We start from the raw sequence: 19383 nt of genomic DNA on the forward strand, positions 1-19383 counted from the left end.
GTTCCCAGTGGGTACCCTTCTCCAGCAATGTTCACTCAATCACTCCTCGATTAACAGCCTTGGATTGGTGCAAGCATGGCTGGAAGAGTTTCCACCATATTCCTCACACCAGTTGATTCCTTTTCAAGCTATTAGGGGCGAGTGCACGATTGCACACGTCGGTAGAAGGGTAGAGAATCGGAATATAGCCAATCTGTTAACGACTCTAGCCCAGTGGTCATTTAGTGAACAGGATAACAGGCCACTTTCTTTTTGCAAGAGACAGGCCAAATGAATCTAACCCTCAACTGAAGTCAAGCTCTAGTATTCTTGTTCACCAGCCAAATTCACCTGGTACAAGAGACTTCTTAAGTCCTAAATCCACAGCATTTCACTTAAATTTACAGTTCCTTCAGAAAGTATTCACACCCCTTGACAATTCCCACATTCCGTTGTGATACAGCCTGAAATTAAAATGAATTTAATTGAGATTTTTGTGTTACTGGCCTACACACGATACCAAAGTGGAATTAGGTTTTCAAAAGCTGAAATGTCTTGAGTCAATATGTATTCAACCTCTTTGTTATGACAAGGCTAAATAAGTTCAGGAGTAAAAATGTGCTTAAGTCATATAATAAGTTGCATGGACTCATTGTGTGCAATAAAAGTGTTTGACATGATTTTTGAATGACTACCACATCCCTATACCCACACATAGTTATCTTTAAGGTCCCTTAGTTAAGCAGTGAATCTCAAACAAAGCCCAGGGAGGTTTTCCCAATTCATCACAGAGGACACCTATTGGTAGATGGGACATTTTTTTGAAAGCAGACAATGAATATCCCTTTGAGCACAGTGAAGTTTTTAATTATACTTTGGATGGTGCATCAATACACCCAGTCACTACAAAAATACAGGCGTCCTTCCTAACTCAGTTGCTGGAGAGGAAGGAAACCGCTCAGGGATTTCACCATGAGGTCAAATGGTGACTTTAAAACCATTACAGAGTTTAATGGCTGTGATAATAGAAAACGGAGGATGGATCAATTACATTGTGCTTACTACACAATAATAATCTAAGTGAAGAGAAGGAAGCCTGTACTGACAAAAATATTCCAAAACATGCATCCCATTTGCAACAAGGCACTAAAGTAATACTGCAAAAAGAAATGTGGCAAAGCAATTCAGTTTTTGTCCTGAAAACAAAGTACTATATTTGGGTCAAATCCAATACAACACATTACTGAGTACCACTCTCCATATTTTCAAGCATAAGTGGTGGCTACATCATGTTGTGGGTATGCTTGTAATTGTTAAGGACTGGGGAGTTTTGCCAGTTTAAAAATAAGAAACAGAATGGAGCTAAGCACAGGAATATCTGGTTCAGTCTGCTTTCCACCAGACACTGGGATATTAATTCACCTTTCAGGAGAACAATAACCTAAAACACAAGGTGAAATCTACACTGGAGTTTATTACCAAGAAGACAGTGAATTTGGCCGAGTTATAGTTTTGACTTAGATCTGCTTGAAAATCTATTGCAGTAACAATGATAGTGGGCAAATGTTGCACAATCCAGGTGTGGAAAGCTCTTAGAGACTTACCCAGAAAGACTCACAATCGCTGCCAAAGGTGAGTCTACAAAGTATCGACTCAGGGGTGTGAATACTAATGTGAATGCGATATTTCTGTATTTCATTTTCAATACATTAGCAAACAATTCTAAAAACATGTGTTCACTCTGTCATTGTCAGGTATTGTGTGTAGAATGGGTGAGAAAAATAATCTATAGACTTCATTTTGAATTCAGGCTGTAACACAAAATGTGGAATATGTCAATGGGTGTGGACACTTTCTGAAGGCACTGTAGATTATAATGTGGTACATTAGGCGCATATTTCGACCACAGTGGTCGAAACACCCGCCAACAGGTACAGTAAACGAGACACGAACCCATTTGACCTTCCAGTAACGTACAAAAGGAAATAGGGGTTATTCGGAAATAAAAAAAGAAACAGGGACCCTGAGGACTTGGTACCATGGACTTTCTAACATCAGTCCTGATGAACGCTAACACACACGTGCGCTATCACACATAGGCGCATGCACTCACACACGCACAGACACACACACACACACACACACACACTCAGAAAAAAACACAGAGATAGCGAGAACAAAAGAACTGTAGACACCACAACAATACCAGATAGGGATTAACAGGAAATACATACAAAACATTGGCCAATACCACCATTTTTTCATGATCACAGAGTTAAGAAAGTGGCGAAGTACTAAACACGAAACTTGTTACACTGGAAGATTTTTGTTCTCATCAAACCATTGAATGTTAAAGCAAGTTACATAGATTTCAAATAGAAATTCAAGTGTGCAATGCAAATACGATGAGAAATAATTTCAAAGGTCTCCCGAGTGGCTACACTAAAGACCCGGGTTCGATCCCAGGCTGTGTCGCAGCCGTCCGCGACCGGGAGACCCATGAGGCGGCGCACAACTGGCCCAGTGTTGTCCGGGTTAGGGGAGGGCTTGGCTGGCCCGGGATGTTCTTGTCCCATCGCACTCTTGCGACTCCTTGTGGCGGGCCGGGCACATGCACGCTGACTTCGGTTGTCAGTTGTATGAGGTTTCCTCCGACACATTGGTGTGGCTGGCTTCCGGGTTAAGCGAGCAGTGTGTCAAGAAGCAGTGCGGCTTGGCATGGTCATGTTTCGGAGGACGCATGGCTCTCAAACTTCGCCTCTCCCGAGTCCGTACGGGAGTTGCAGCGATGGGACAAGACTAACTACCAATTGGATATCACGAAATTGGGGAAAAAAGGGGTAAAAAGTACAAAATATTTTTTTTGAATTTCAAAAAAAATTCAGCTGTGCTTGATTAAGACTTTTTTAACCAATAGAAACATCTCAAAAGTGCAAACCCCATTAATCTCGCACTCAAGGCGGGAAAGATTTCAAATAGCATTTGAACCCAGGTGTGGTATAATGTGATTTCTCCTCTGTCAACATACGGTCACTTCTCTCTGCAATATAAGCCTACACCAACAAGATGGCATCTGAGTCAGTCAAAGAGATAGGCAACCGCTCCCCAATGTCATTCCCTTATTAGCGTGAGCATTCTTATCTAGTCTACCCCTAATGTCACATTCCTAACTACCTGTATTTCTTGTAAGTGGCGCAAATATAATTCTGTGGATTTCTTATCACTTCTACCAGATAGGGGAGTGGTGCTACGGGGAGCAAAAGTCACAATACTTTGTGGACTAATTGGCATGATGCCGGTTGTTTGTTCCGACGTATAATGGCACTATCTTTTTCATCCACGCCCAGTCCTTTCAGTTCAGTGGCAGGTGGACGCGTCTTGAAAAAAAGCTGTCGGAAAACACAAAACGCTACTTTCCACTTTGAGTCTTCAGTGGAAAGAAACGAGAATCGAAGCATTAAACCAAATACTTCACCATTGCTTGTCACAATTTATGGCGACTTCTAAACCTGTTGGCACTTGGAACATTGAGACGAGACCGTTCCAAATGTCATTTTTTTCCCGACAAAATGACCATAACTTGTCCAGTGGTAAACGTTGACTAGTCTCCCTCTACATTTGATTGTCTTCAAAGTCACTCTACACTCTTGTATAAAAAGACCAAAATCAGGTGATTGACACTCCTCTTCTGTAATGTCTCTCTTTCTCCAAAGGGCATGTGGCCGGTCCCAATCCTCTTCCACTCTTCTGATCCTCTTTCCCTATCCCTTTTCTTCCTCTCCTTGGGGCAGTTCTAAACGATGGAGTCCCAGTCAAAGTCATCCTGGATGTCTTCGGTAGGCAGCCTCCTCATCTGGTAGTGCCCAGGCGGCATCATGTGCTGCTGGTTCATCTGGCCATGGTGCCCTGAAGATGGAGGTAAAAGTGTAAGGCAGCTGTACGCAGACATATAAACAGTACTATTATTTTAGCAGGATCCTCATTAGCTATTGCCAAGAATCTTCCTGGGGTCCAAAATGACATCAAACAAAACATTGTGCTTTATACAAATGCACCATTATTACATTACAATATTACATGACATTACTAAGAATAATGTGCGCACACACACACACACACACACACACACACACACACACACACACACACACACACACACACACACACACACACACACACACACACACACACACACACACACACACACACACACACACACACACACACACACACACACACACACACACACACACACACACACACACACACGAGGTGGTGAGTAGTTAGCATTAGTACCCGTCATCGTGGAGCCTGCGGTGGTCATGGGGGTCATGTGGGGGTAACCCGGGGGTCCCATCATTGAAGACATGTTCTGTCTGGAGTCCATATACGGATTACCTACAGGAGATGAAGACAACCAACAGGAAGCAACAGTCATTCAGTTACCTACACTAACTCTTTTGACTCATCACACAATGATGCTCCCATTTATCATCTGTCCTGTTACATACAGTACAGTGCCTTAGGAAAGTATTCAGACCCCTTTACATTTTGTTACGTTACAGCCTTATTCTAAAATTGATTCAATAAATAAAAAATCCTCAGCAATCTGCACACAATACCCCATCATGACAAAGTGAAAACAGGATTTTAGAAATATTTACATAAGTATTCAGACCCTTGCTTTGAGACTCGAAATAGAGCTCAGGTGCATCCTGTTTCCATTGATCATCCTTGAGATGTTTCTACAACTTAAACGTTTTCTGTAAGTCTTCACAAGGTTTTCACACACTGTTGCTGATATTTTGGCCCATTCCTCCATGCAGATCTCCTCTAGAGCAGTGATGTTTTGGGGCTGTTGCTGGGCAACACGGACTTTCAACTCCCTCCAAAGATTTTCTATGGGGTTGAGATCTGGAGACTGGCTAGGCCACTTCAGGACCTTGAAATGATTCTTACGAAGCCACTCCTTTGTTGCCCGGGCGGTGTGTTTGGGATCATTGTCATGATGAAAGACCTAGTCACGTTTCATCTTCAATGCCCTTGCTGATGGAAGGAGGTTTTCACTCAAAATCTCACGATACATAGCCCCATTCATTATTTCCTTTACATGGATCAGTCGTCCTTGTCCCTTTGCATAAAACAGCCCCAAAGCATGATGTTTCCACCCCCATGCTTCACAGTAGGTATGGTGTTCTTTGGATGCAACTCAGCATTCTTTGTCCTCCAAACACGACAAGTTGAGTTTTTACCAAAAAGTTATATTTTGGTTTCATCTGACCATATGACATTCTCCTAATCTTCTTCTGCATCATCCAAATGCTCTCTAGCAAACTTCAGACGGGCCTGGCCATGTACTGGCTTAAGCAGTGGGACACGTCTGGCACTGCAGGATTTGAGTCCCTGGCGGAGTAGTGTGTTACTGATGGTAGGCTTTGTTACTTTGGTCCCAGCTCTCTGCAGGTCATTCACTGGTTCTGGAATTTTTTCTCACCGTTCTTGTGATCATTTTGACCCCACGGGGTGAGATCTTGCGTGGAGCCCCAGATCGAGGGAGATTATCAGTGGTCTTGTATGTCTTCCATTTCCTAATAATTGCTCCCACAGTTGATTTCTTCAAACCAAGCTGCTTACCTATTGCAGATTCAGTCTTCCTAGCCTGGTGCAGGTCTACAATTTTGTTTCTGGTGTCCTTTGACAACTCTTTGGTCTTGGCCATAGTGGAGTTTGGAGTGTGACTGTTTGAGGTTGTGGACAGGTGTCTTTCATACTGATAACAAGTTCAAACAGGTGCCATTAATACAGGTAACGAGTGGAGGAGCCTCTTAAAGAAGAAGTTACAGGTCTGTGAGAGCCAGAAATCTTGTTTGTTTGTACGGGACCAAATACTAATTTTCCACCATAATTTGCAAATAAATTCATTAAAAATCCTACAATGTGATTTTCTGGATTTTTCCTCTCTCATTTTGTCTGTCATAGTTGAAGTGTACCTATGATGAAAATTATAGGCCTCTCATCTTTTTAAGTGGGAGAACTTGCACAATTGGTGGCTGACTAAATACTTTTTTGCCCCACTGTATATAATGTCCCACAGTTGACAGTGCATGTCAGAGCAAAAACCAAGCCATGTGGTCGAAGGAATTGTGCTTAGAGCTCCGAGACGGGATTGTGTCGAGGCACAGATCTGGGGAAGGGTACCAAAAAATAATTCTGCAGCAATGAAAGTTCAAGAACACAGTGGCCTCCATCATTCTTAAATGGAAGAGGTTTGGAACCACCAAGACTCTTCCTAGAGCAGGCCGCAGACCAAACTGAGCAATCGGGCGAGAAGGGCCTTGGTTAGGGACATGACCAAGAACCTGATGGTCACTCTGACAGAGCTTCAGAGTTCCTCTGTGGAGATGGGAAGACCATCCGGAAGGACAACCATCTCTGCAGCACTCCACCAATCAGGCCTTTATGGTAGAGTGGCCAGACAAAAGCCAACACCCCTCTCCTTAATAAAAGGCACATTACAGCCCACTTGGGAGTTTGCCAAAAGGCACCTAAAGGACTCTCAGACCATGAGAAACCAGATTCTCTTGTCTGATGAAACCAAGATTGAACTATTTGGCATGAATGCCATTCGTCACGTTTGGAGGAAACCTGGCACCATCCCTACAGTGAAGCATGGTGGTGGCAGCATCAAGCTGTGGGGATGTTTTTCAGTGGCAGGGGACTGGGAGACTAGTCAGGATTGAGGCAAAGATGAATGGAGCAAAGATAGCCTAGTGATTAGAGAGTTGGACTAGTAACTGAAAGGTTGCAAGATTGAATCCCCGAGCTGAAAAGGTAAAAGTCTGTCGTTCTGCCCCTGAACAAGGCAGTTAACCCACTGTTCCTAAGCCGTCATTGAAAATAAGAATTTGTTCTTAACAGACTTGCCTAGTGAAATAAATGTAAAATAAATCACATTTAAAAAAGGCTGAGAGATCCTTGATGAAAACCTGTTCCAGAGGGCTCAGGACCTCTGGAGCAGAGATTCACCTTCCAACAGGACAACGCAGGAGTGGCTTTGGGACAAGTCTCTGAATGTCCTTGAGTGGCCCAGCCAGGGCCTGGAATTGAACCCAATCTAATATATCTGGAGAGATCTGAATATAGCTGTGCAGCAATGCTCCCCATCCAACCTGAAAGAGCTTGAGGATCTCCATAGTAGAATGGGAGAAACTCCCCAAATACAGGTGTGCCAAGCTTGTAACGTCATACCCAGGAAGAATCTATGCTGTAATTGCTGCCAAAGGTGCTTTAATAAAGTACTGAGTGAAGGGTCGGAATACTTATGTAAATGTGATATCAGTTTTACATTTTTTTTTATACATTTGCAAAAATGTTTTAAAAAATGTTTTTGCTTTGTCATTATGGTGTATTGTGTGTAGATTATTGATGGGGAACGAACTATTTAATACATTTTAGATTAAGGCTGTAATGTAACTAAATGTGGAAAAAGTCAAGGGTCTGAATACTTTCCGAAGGCACTGTATCTATCTTAATTACCTCGTACCCCTACAGATCGACTCGGTACTGGTACCCTGTGTATATAGCCAAGTTATTGTTACTCATGGTGTATTTATTCCTTGTGTTATTATATTTTTCTTGTTTTCTCTCTGCATTGTTGGAAGCAAGCATTTCACTGTTAGTTGACACCTGTTGTTTACCTATAGCCTACCTGATTAGATCAGTAAAGGAAGTTTCGCTTAAATCAATCAAACCCTTTCAGATCTACATGGGAGGCACGGTAGAGACTGCGCTTAGGCACAGACCTAGGATCAGGATTCCATCCATCCTCGAAGCCTAAGCATAACCATTGTTAACAACTGACTTTAGACCAGTATCTAGAGGGGCATCCTACTGGCCACTGACCTGTGTTGATGTGCTGACTGGGCTTGCTGGTGTGCATGGGGCCGTGACAGGCAGACGGGGGTGGCTGTGGTTGCAATGGGCCTTGTGGTGGGATGACCCCAGTGCGGGTGAAGAACTGGTTGATGGAGGAGCACAGGTCGGCTATCTGGGCCGGGTCCAGGGACCAGTTGTTCAGCTCCGCCTGCCTCATGCTTTCCTTTAGTCCTGTCAGACACACACAGACGGGGTCATTTTAGTTTCACTAGTCCTAGGTGCCTTCCTCTTGTTCTAGTCTTCTTTTCCCTTACCTGCACTGGTCTGAAAACTGGTATTGCAAAATTATGGTAACTTTCCCAGAAGATTTCAAGAAACAGGAGGGAAAAAGCAGGAGATTCAAACATACTCCAGCTGGAATTTCTGGAAAACCTGGGAATTTTGGGAAAGTTAACGTAATTTTGCAACCCTACTGAAAACACAAGATGGATGAAAGCAGTATGCTAATTAGGGTATAAGGAGGATTGGGTTCCACCATTGCTGCTCGACTGTGAAGGAGGTCAAGTGCTGTGGGGGCGAGTTGCATCTAAACATTCAGCACTGTCATCAATCATAAATAGATGTGCAGCTTTGTGTAATGACCCTGATAAGAGTGCTCCACAGACAGGGATAATTAGATTATTCACACTGAGGCAGTGGCCAAGCAGACCAGAGACTAGGGCTGCAGTTACCGCTGCAACCCTGTTCCCTACGTTGTCCACTACTTTTGACTAGGGGCCTCTGGTCAAAAAGTAGTGCACTTCATTTCAGATGCATATAGTGCACTTCATTGGTAATAGGGTGCCATTTCATATGCATCCTAGGATAGGCCTTTTCTACCCCGGAAACTATCATTGACATTGGGCTACATCCATTTAACAGATGCTCTGTATCCAAAGTGACTTACAACTAACACATAGGGTCTAACATATTGTGATGTCACTTTTGCATACAAAACATTAAGAACACCTTCCTAAAATTGAATTGCATCCTCCACAGGCATGCTGGCCTATGTTGACTCCAATGCTTCCCACAGTTGTTGTCAATTTGGCTGGATGTCCTTTGGGTGTTGGCCCATTCTTGATAGACACAGGAAACTGTTGATAGTTGAAAATCAAGAAACGTTGCGGCTCTTGACACAAACCAGTGAGCCTGGCGCCTACTACCAGACCCTGTTCAAAAGCACGTACATCTTTTGTCTTGCCCATTCCCCCTCTGAATGGCACACGAACACAATCCATGTCTCAATTATCTCACGGCTTAAAAATCCTTCTTTAACCGGTCTCCTCCCCTTCATCTACACTGATTGAAGTGGACTTAACAGGTGACATTAAGGGGTCATAGCTTTCACCTGGATTCACCTGGTCATTCTATGTCATGAAAGAGTTTTGTGTCAAAGGGAGACTCCCGAGAAATTATTTGACGTTAAGTGACATTTTTGTACATTTCAGTATAATTTCCAAATGAATAACCTGTGCATAATGTAATAAGGCTACAATAAGGAACTAGGAGATGATTGTGACATACGGTTTTATAATAGCATTATACACGTGATGCTAACACCATTTTTTACATTTAGGATATGCTAGTCGGTGGATTTGGCGGCCTAGAGGTTAGAGGGGTGGGCTTGCTACCAGAAGGTTTCCGGTTCAAATCCTGGAAGAAAATCGGATGGGATTTGAGCCGACTACTAGTGTTGTTAGTGACAAATCCAAGAAAGATAACCTCACCTGCTGTTGTGCAAGGACCAACACTGTTGTGGCTCCCACTGCTCAGCCTCTCCAACCTAATGTGTATGTGTGCGTGTAATCACTGGTTTGGTCAGTATTCCTTCTTCTTACCTTGGAATGGAGAGAGGTCCACGTCAGCCCAGTTGTAGCTGCCGGCGATGCGACAGCTCTCCTTCAGCCAGTCCAAGTTGGGGTACCAGTCGGCTGACAGACCTGCACAGACACACAGAAGTTTTCCCCCTAAGACTTCTTCCTGGTGTAGCACCAGAGCCCCAAAACCAGTTAGGCATCTAATAATTCTATTGAAACAAACATAAAAAACAATTATTTTAGGTAGGCGGAGTGGGCAATAGAGCGAGGCAGGGTCAGTGCTAGGGAGGGAGGCATAACTAAGTAACGGTAGTAGAAATGTTGGTCTTGTTAGCCCGGGAACACGATTAGGGAAACGTTGACACAAGAGCACAGTGCTGCAATCAACAGAGTGACAGCCAAGCACCAACAGAAGTCATGTAGTTTGAGTAGGATGCAGTGACGCTTTTGACCACAAGATGTCATTTTTTTCACAGAGTAAATTCAAGTCACAGACGTTAGTGAAGAGGAATGATTTTCTGCCTTAAACCACAAACGGCAACACATTTGAAGCTGTGGATCAAAGACAGGGGATTGCTTTCATTCATCCCAGGCGCTGTGGAGAGGGAAATAACCTAGATAATGCAGCGTCTATTTGTACAGGGCTTTTCTCTGAGCCCAGAGCCCAGTGCAGAGACACAGGAAAAACAAAGAGTAGCCCAGGCAAATGAGAGACCTCGGCGAGGTTCAGAAATGCCTGTCTCTTTGAGTTTAAGTCTGCTTCACACGGTGTAACACGCTTTGAGTAGTGGCAAAACAAACTACGAAGCTAATACAATGCAATCCATGAGTCCTTGCTGAGCATGTAGGGAGTAGTATTTATGGATAGCAGCTGAACCCGAGTCCTGCCTTAAGCTTCAGACACACCACCACAACGAATGGCTAAAAGCAGCGGGTGGCCGTTTGTTGTCGCCGCAGTGTGTTAAAGTGACCGCCTGCTGGGTGTCGCCGAGCGGTTGCTGTTTGTGCGGATTCAGCATGTGGAATCGTCGGGAAATTAACAGAAAATGACAGACGATATTCTAGTCAGAGGCACTCGGCCATCCATTGTTTAGGTGCGTTTTGTCTCAGACAGTACACTAGTGGGTCTTACCAGTGTTGGTGCAGGGCATCTGTGCTGGCTGGCCAGTATGGCTCTGGAGGTGCTGTGACTGCTGCTGCCCACTGTTGGGGTGCTGGCGGTGTTGAGGGTGCTGTGAGTGCTGCCTGTGCTGAGTGTGTTGATGAGGTTGGTGTTGGTTGTGTGTGGCGTGGGGAGAGAGGTGCTGCGAGTGGGGCGGGTGGTGATTATGGCGGTGACCGTGGTTGTGTGCGTGTTGGTGGTTGTGGGCGTTGATGCCCCTGCTGCTGCCCCGGCCAGGGGAGTGCTGGTAGGAGCACAACGTCCGTGGCTGCTGGCTCGATTCGCTGGGCATACCCATGAGACCTGCAGTGCCAAACACATTCACAGACAGACAGACAGACAGACAGGACAGGAAAGGTTAGAAGCACTACACCTATGCCACTACAGTGCAGCATGCGACTGCTATTGATACAGAGATGTTTTCTCGTTAAAGAAATACTCACGCAAACCTGGAGGGATTTCATTCTAATGGGTTTGATGAATTTGACTCTCTTGATGCATGTGTGTTATTTAAACTGATATCTGCCTTACCACATCAGGAATCCTCACTGAAGCTCTGAGGGTGCATTTCAATAATCTAAAGTGGCTTCCTCTACTCTCCTTGTGTCATTCACCTTCATTTGCACTGGCAGGCTTTCATCAGTCTTTCACAACACAGATGAAGGAAAGGAGACGGGAGAGGAGAAGCCACTTTAGTCTATTGAGATGCACCCTGACTGAGTCAGTCCATGTGGTTTAGACACGCTTTGGTTTTCTAGGGAGGGTGAGGAGCTTGGCTGCTTGGGTGACTCACAGCATTTCAGCCCCTCAAAGGCAATGACTACTGACGCCATAGCTTTGGTAGAAGTATTTTTAAAAAATATATAGTTTTATTTATTTAACTAGGCAAGTCGGTTAAGAACAAATTCTTACTTACAATGATGGCCTACCCTGGCCAAACCCAGACGACGCTGGGCCAATTGTGCGCCACCCTATGAGACACCCAATCACAGCCAGATGTGATACAGCCTGGATTCGAACCAGGGACTGTAGTGACGCCTCTTGCACTGAGATGCAGTGCCTTAGATCGCTATGCCATAGAAATAGAATGGAACACATATTGTAGGATGGCATTTTCACAATGCAGGAGAGCACAGATTGGTGCAAAAAATACCCGTAAACATCACTATAATATGGCAGCGTGATTTAATTTCTAACTCTTAAATATACATATAACAATGTACGTTATATGGAGGCGATTATTTAACTAGTCTAGAGTTCCCTAAACTGAGCAAGGCATAAATAGTCGCCTTCTTAAATGAACACACATTGAAAAAAAAAAAGTGGTAAAGTATTTTATGCACAGATGTGAGGGTTTTGCATGACGAAAACTTTGCCCATACTGTATGGTGGGAGTACAAAAAACTGCCAACTCATAAAAGAGATGTTGGGACCTCATACACTTTGGGATTAAGTGCTATGGTTACAGTGCCACTCCAGCTATTGTACACCTGCTAAAAAGCAGCAATCATAGCCATTGACTTTCAATGCCCTCGGCTTTGTCATTATTATTTATTCTCGTAGTGATGTATATTTCTTACGTTTTTATATTTCATTGTACACAATTCTGCTCGTTTGCTCCTCCTTGTACAATATTTTTTGAACAATAAAAATAAACTGTCATTAAAGAATTGATTTCAAGCAGCAGACCGACAGAGCGCATCCATGTCTGGGGTTAGAGAAGGTGGATGGTATAACAAGCAGGAAGAGGCCCTGTTGACCCAATAGGAAGCTACAGGAAGCAATTAGCGAGAAGCTTCACAATCTAATTAGCAAGTATCAAAGCTAGTCACACAGCCGCTGCACTTTGCTCCAATCATGAGTGAATACAATGTTTATTTTTTTCTGAGAATTCCCCTTGATTGCCTTGCTCGTTTGACTAAGTGACACAAAGATTTTTAGATCTTTAGCACAATTTATTATTTGTTTAGGCGAGTTCAATAGAGGAATACAAAGAAATAATTGTATTCCTGGTTAACGTAATTAACCATCCAAACTTTGGTGTAGGAGATCGCCATGATGTTGTGGTGTGTGCTTTTAGCTAACCAGTAAAATAATCAGTAGAAAAAGCATGTTTCATTCCCACTTGTGTTCCCCATGCAGCTCTTCCTCTGTTCTCTCATCAACCGGGTATGACGGTAGCTTGTTGTCTTTCAAATACTTCAGCTGTGTTCGATTTAGCTAGCCTGCTGCAAACCGCAGCGTGACTACAGGCAGGCTCAATCAAATGCCCCAAAGTATTTTGATAGAAAACAAAACATTATATGAACCCAGGTCTGCATCAGAGTGCTTCTGCCCATGACTCACCATGCTGGCTGAAGGACTGCTCAAAGACAGACTTGTAGAGGCTGCGGAAGGAGGCACTGAGGTCCTCGAAGTCGGAGAAGAGGAGCTGCTTGTCCCCCTCGGCCACGTTGTACTGGGGCTGGGGAGGAGGAGGAAGTGGAGGGGGAGGATGCAGCTTTAAACTAAGAGACTGGGAGGAGGGTTCTGAGTGACTACTGACCTACAGAGAGAGAGAGAGGCAAAGGGTATTTTCATTACTTTGGTTAAAAAGGCTGGATGCTAACTTGAGGTATCCACACTGTGCCTGTTTAAGGCATGGTAGTAAACATGTTTTCTATATCCCTGTCTTCTGCTGGTCCTTCCCCCTTCAAACCCGAGAGCCCAGGCCGATTGTATCTATACTAAGCCAGCACCTCTTTCGGAGACCATGACAACCAACAACATTTTTTATGCGTTACGAAAATTCTCATGTTAGGATTCTGCCCTAATTACCTTCCAAGGCAATTTACTGAGGGAATAACACATAACACTACAGTGGTTTATACAATATAGCCATTCTACTTCTATAAAGTCCATCATATACAGTGCCTTCAGAAAGTATTCATACCCCTTGACTTTTTCCACATTTTATTGAATTATAGTCTGGATTAAATCATTTTTTTCTGTTGTTAATTGTTTTAATCACCCATTTACAAACAATAACCCATAATGACAAGGTGAAAACATGTTGTTTGTAAATGTATTGAAAATGAAATACAGAAATAACTCATTTACATTATTCACACCCTTGACTCAATACTTTGTAGAAGCACCTTTAGCAGTGATTACAGCTGTGAGTCTTGAGGAGAGTCTCTAAGAGCTTTCCACACCTGGATTGTGCAACATTTGCCCATTATTCTTGGCAAAATTGTTCAAGCTCTGTCAAATTGGTTGTGGATCATTGCTAGACAACCATTTTCAGGTCTTGCCATAGATTTTTGATTTAAGTCAAAACTGTAACTAGGCCATTCAGGAACATTCACTGTCTTCTTGGTAAGCAACTCCAGTGTATATTTGGCCTTGTTTCTCAGGTTATTGTCCTGCAGAAAGGTTCATTCATCTCTCGGTGTCTGGTGGAAACAGACTGAACCAGGTTTTCCTGTCAGATTTTACTTGTGCTTAGCTTGATTCCATACATTTTTTATCCTGAGAAACTCCCCAGTCCTTAACGATTACAAGCATACCCATAACATGATGCTACCTCCACTATGCTAGGAAAATATGGAGAGTTGTACTCAGTAATGTGTTGCATTGGATTTGCCCCAAACAGAACTTTATGTCCTAAATACAAAGTTTTAATTGCATTGCCATGTTCTTTGCAGACTTACTTTAGTGCCTTGTTGCAAACAGGATGCATGTTTTGGAATATTTTATTCTACCCAGGCTTCATTCTTTTCACTCTGTCAATTAAGTCAGTACTACGGAGTATCTACAACGTTGTTGATTCATCCTCAATGTTCTCCTATCACAGCCAGTAAACGGTTTTAAAGTCACCATTGACCTCATGGTGAAATACCTGAGTGGTTTCCTTCCTATCTGGCAACTGAGTTAGGATACACCATACAAAGTGTATAACTTCACCATGATTAAAGGGATATTCAATGTCAGCTTTAAAAAAATAGTTTTTATCTACCAATAGGTGCCCTTCTTTGCGAGGCATTGGAAAACCTCCCTGGTCTTTGTGGTTGAATCTGTGTTTGAAATTCACTGCTCGATAGAGGAACCTTGTAGATACTTGTATGTGTGGTGTACAGATATGAGGTAGTCATTTAAAAAATCATGTCAAACACTATTATTGCACACAGAATGAGCACATACAACTTATTATGTGACTTGTTAAGCACATTTTTACTCCTGAACGTATTTAGGCCTGCCATAACAAAGTGGTTGATTACTTATTGACTCAAGACATTTCAGCTTTTCATTTGTTATTAACATAATTCCACTGACATTCTGGGGTATTACGTGTAGGCCAGTAGGAGATCTAGATGTAATCCATTTTAAATTCAGGCTATAACACAACAAAATGTGGACAAAGTCAAGAGGTGTAAATACTTTCTGAAGGCCCTGCATGTATGATATTTTCACCCTTTCACCATCCTAATTGTGCCTCTGCCATGTGCATTGGCCTCAAATATACAATTAGAAGTCCAATCGGCGTGGCACCTCCCTGAAGTTGATGCAACTGAAAGCGACACATTCATCCCTGCCGACGTGGCCTTTCTATCCAGCGATCTTGGCAGTGCTGGCACTTGAGACTTCAGCAGGAGACGCCAGGAGCAATCACCTTCAATGAGGAGGCGTCACCTGGGTGGACTAACGAAGCAGAACTAACCCTGATCCCACATGACTGGCCGTAAATTAGGTCTGGGGATTACCTATGGAACGAGGGATGAGGGGATGGGAGGAAAACAGAGGATGGCCTCGAGAAAAGATAGATTAATTTGATGAAATTGTGTTGACCTTTTGTATAATGCAGGTGCAGAGGGGGGGGGGGTGATTGATAAACAAATGGCAAAACTAATGGCAAACAGTTCATCCTCATCTACCCCAAAAATATGTCCAACTATATGTAACTGACAAAAAAATGGAAACACTTGAGTAAATGAGGGATAAAAAGTAAATAAACTCAGCAAAAAAAGAAATGGCCCCTTTTCAGGACCCTGTCTTTCAAAGTTAATTGGTAAACATCCAAATAACTTCACAGATCTTCATTGTAGGGTTTAAACACCGTTTCCCATAAAACATGAACCATAAACAATTAATGAACATGCACCTGTGGAATGGTCGTTAAGACACTAACAGCTTACAGACGGTAGGCAATTAAGGTCACAGTTATGAAAACTTAGGACACTAAAAGAGGCCTTTCTCTACTGACTCTGAAAACAAAAACACATGGTGTCTGCTCCTCTGCATGAACGTGCCTTAGGCATGCTGCAAGGAGGCATGAGGACTGCAGATGTGACCAGGGCAATAAATTGCAATGTCCATACTGGGAGACGCCTAAGACAGAGCTACAGGGAGACAGGACGGACAGCTGATCGTCCTCGTAGTGGCAGACCACGTGTAACAACACCTGCACAGGATCGGTACATCCGAACATCACACCGGCGGGACAAGTACAGGATGGCAACAACAACTGCCCAGGTTACACCAGGAACGCACAATCCCTCCATCAGCGCTCAGACTGTCCGCAATAGGCTGAGAGATGCTGGACTGCGGGCTTGTAGGCCTGTTGTAAGGCAGGTCCTCACCAGACATCACCGGCAACAACGCCACCTATGGACACAAACCCACCGTCGCTGGACCAGACAGGACTTGCAAAAAGTGCTCTTCACTGACGAGTCGTGGTTTTGTCTCACCAGGAGTGATGGTCGGATTCACGTTTATCGTTGAACGAATGAGGGTTACACCGAGGCCTGTACTCTGGAGCGGGATCGATATGGAAGTGGAGGGTCCGTCATGGTCTGGGGCGGTGTGTCACAGCATCATCGGACTGAGCTTGTTGTCATTGCAGGAAATCTCAATGCTGTGCGTTACAGGGAAGGCATCCTCCTCCCTCATATGGTACCCTTCCTGCAGGCTCATCCTGACATGACCCACCAGCATGACAATGCCACCAGCCATACTGCTCATTCTGTGCGTGATTTCCTGCAAGACAGGAATGTCAGTGTTCTTCCATGGCCAGTGAAGAGCCCGGATCTCAATTTCATTGAGCACGTCTGGGACCTGTTGGATCGGAGGGTGAGGGCTAGGGCCATTCACCCCAGAAATGTCCGGGAACTTGCAGGTGCCTTGGTGGAAGAGTGGGGTAACATCTCACAGCAAGAACTGGCAAATCTGGTGCAGTCCATGAGGAGGAGATGCACTGCAGTACTTAATTCAGCTGGTGGCCACACCAGATACTGACTGTTACGTTTGATTTTGATCCCCCCTTTGTTCAGGGACACATTATTCCAATTCTGTTAGTCACATGTCCGTGGAACTTGTTTAGTTTATTTCTCAGTTGTTGAATCTTGTTATGTTCATACAAATATTTACACATGTTAAAAATAAACGCAGTTGACAGTGAGAGGACGTTTCTTTTTTTGTTGAGTTTAGGTCCTTCCACGCAGGTTTGGTTCCGGAGTTACTTAAGCAATTAACATCCCATCATGCTTAGGGTCATTTATAAAAATGCTGGGCAGGCCATTATTTTGTCTACCATGGTTACCACAGCCGTGTCATATGGTTTACATTGTTTTCATGCTCATCAAACCATTCAGTGACCACTCGTGTCCATTGTCATCCTATGATAGGATGACAATGGACACGAGTGGTCACTGAATGGTTTGATGGGCATGAAAACAATGTAAACCATATGTCACGGCTGTCTCAGTCACCAGATCTCAACCAAATTGAACACTTATTTGAGATTCTGGAGCGGCGCCTGAAAAAGCATTTTCTACCATCACAACAAAACACCAAATGATGGAATTTCTCATGGAAGAATGGTGTCACATCCTTCCAACAGAGTTCCAGACACTTGTAGAATCTATGCCAAGGTGCATTGAAGCCGTTCTGGCTCGTCGTTGCCAAAAACCCAATTAAGACTTATGTTGGTGTTTCCTTTATTTTAGCAGATCCCTTTCTATGTCCATTTTAGCACTTTCTTCCGATGATACTAAAGCATAGAATTCAGTTAGGACCACATTGTCTACTCACAGTCACAGAGGCCCGTATTGGTTCCCACACTGCACCCACATTTGACCCATAGCACACAGTGGACTAAGTCTTTGGGGTTCTTTGCTTTGGCCGACACTACAGACCATGAAAAAGTAGACGCTACAACGCCACAGGAGTGCCTTGGTTTAAGTAAACTGTTTGTGGCAATCCTAGGTGCCCGGTAAGGATTAGGTTGAGAAAACAGGTGGTTTCTAGTTTCCACTGGAGAACAAACCAAATGCCCTGTGATGAACAGTAAGACACATGCTCTTACAAAGCAAATGTTCAGTTTTGTTTCTACTCTACCCCTTAATTCCCCAAAGAAACAACCCTTTAGGTACGAATTTAACCCTCGCCTCAGTAGTGTGTTCATGCACACCACCCTACTCCAGGTATTTCCACAGTGTTTGTGGTAGACCTGGAATAGTTAAGGGGCTGTGTGTGAGTAGTGACTGTGTTACACAGCTGTGGCCTCAGACAAACAATAACACAGCCTCACATTGTAGTATGATCTAAAATAAGGACACGCGACAACGAGGTTCTAGCTCCAGCCTGTTTATTAACCTAACCCTCGCATGTCCTACATACAGTGGGGCAAAAAAAGTATTTAATCAGCCACCAATTGTGCAAGTTCTCCCACTTAAAAAGATGAGAGAGGCCTGTAATTTCCATCATAGGTATTTATTTGAAAATAAATTCATTAAAAAAATCCTACAATGTGATTTTCTGGATTTCTTTTCTCATTTAGTCTGTCATAGTTGAAGTGTATCTATGATGAAAATTACAGGCCTCTCATCTTTTTAAGTGGGAGAACTTGCACAATTGGTGGCTGACTAAATACTTTTTTGCCCCACTGTAGGTACAGATACCCCCAAGGGACTACATCTTCCCCTCTCCCATGAACAAGAACTCAACATGCATAACCACTGAAGCATAACTGAAATGCAATTTGGAAACCAGTATTATTCTCTAAAATGCTACTTCCCATCCTGAAACAGTATGAAAGCATTAAATCACACAGTATGAACATTAACTTAGGTACAGTCTCTTTTTGCTGGGTATGGTCCCCAACAGTATGTATTCTCTTCACGTAACAGTCTTTCAGCCACTCTGGTGGATTAACATTCCTTTTTGGGCGCGCTTGTGGCTCTGTGAGCATTCTCTCTCCTTCACCCTCTTTTGTGCATTTTCTGTGGCCTCAGTCTGTGTGGCTGGTAGATTTGGAAGAGCTGTGAGGTGTGTTTTGTTCCTTCGTACCTCCACTGAGCCTGTGTCCACATCATAGGAGCGTGGGGCATCCGCTTTCCTCAGCACTATTGCTGGTGTCTTTGAGTTTGTAATCCACACGCGTTGACCTTCGGTCAGCTCTGGCCTCTCCTTAGCACGGTGTCTCCGATTAAAAAGTCTCCAGTTTGCGTTTGTTTCAGACGTTTGTCCCTC

At 43.7% G+C, this 19383-nt stretch overlaps 1 protein-coding gene across 2 annotated transcripts in view; it reads right to left on the reverse strand.

Annotated features, from left to right (window-relative positions):
* Positions 1-2750: 2750 nt before the first annotated feature.
* Positions 2751-19383, reverse strand: part of LOC124031897 (forkhead box protein J3-like) — a 99023-nt gene continuing 82390 nt past the window's right edge. For both annotated transcript variants that reach the window (XM_046343690.1, XM_046343691.1), the window contains exons 8-13: positions 13222-13420; positions 10846-11178; positions 9735-9836; positions 7882-8085; positions 4276-4377; positions 2751-3885 (exon numbers count right to left, since the gene is read on the reverse strand). In XM_046343690.1, the coding sequence (XP_046199646.1) occupies positions 3773-3885; positions 4276-4377; positions 7882-8085; positions 9735-9836; positions 10846-11178; positions 13222-13420 (1053 nt within the window). In that variant the 3' untranslated portion in view covers positions 2751-3772. The remainder of the gene's footprint in view (positions 3886-4275; positions 4378-7881; positions 8086-9734; positions 9837-10845; positions 11179-13221; positions 13421-19383) is intronic.

Source organism: Oncorhynchus gorbuscha, linkage group LG03 (genome assembly GCF_021184085.1).
Source record: "Oncorhynchus gorbuscha isolate QuinsamMale2020 ecotype Even-year linkage group LG03, OgorEven_v1.0, whole genome shotgun sequence".
NCBI classification, from domain to species: domain Eukaryota; kingdom Metazoa; phylum Chordata; class Actinopteri; order Salmoniformes; family Salmonidae; genus Oncorhynchus; species Oncorhynchus gorbuscha.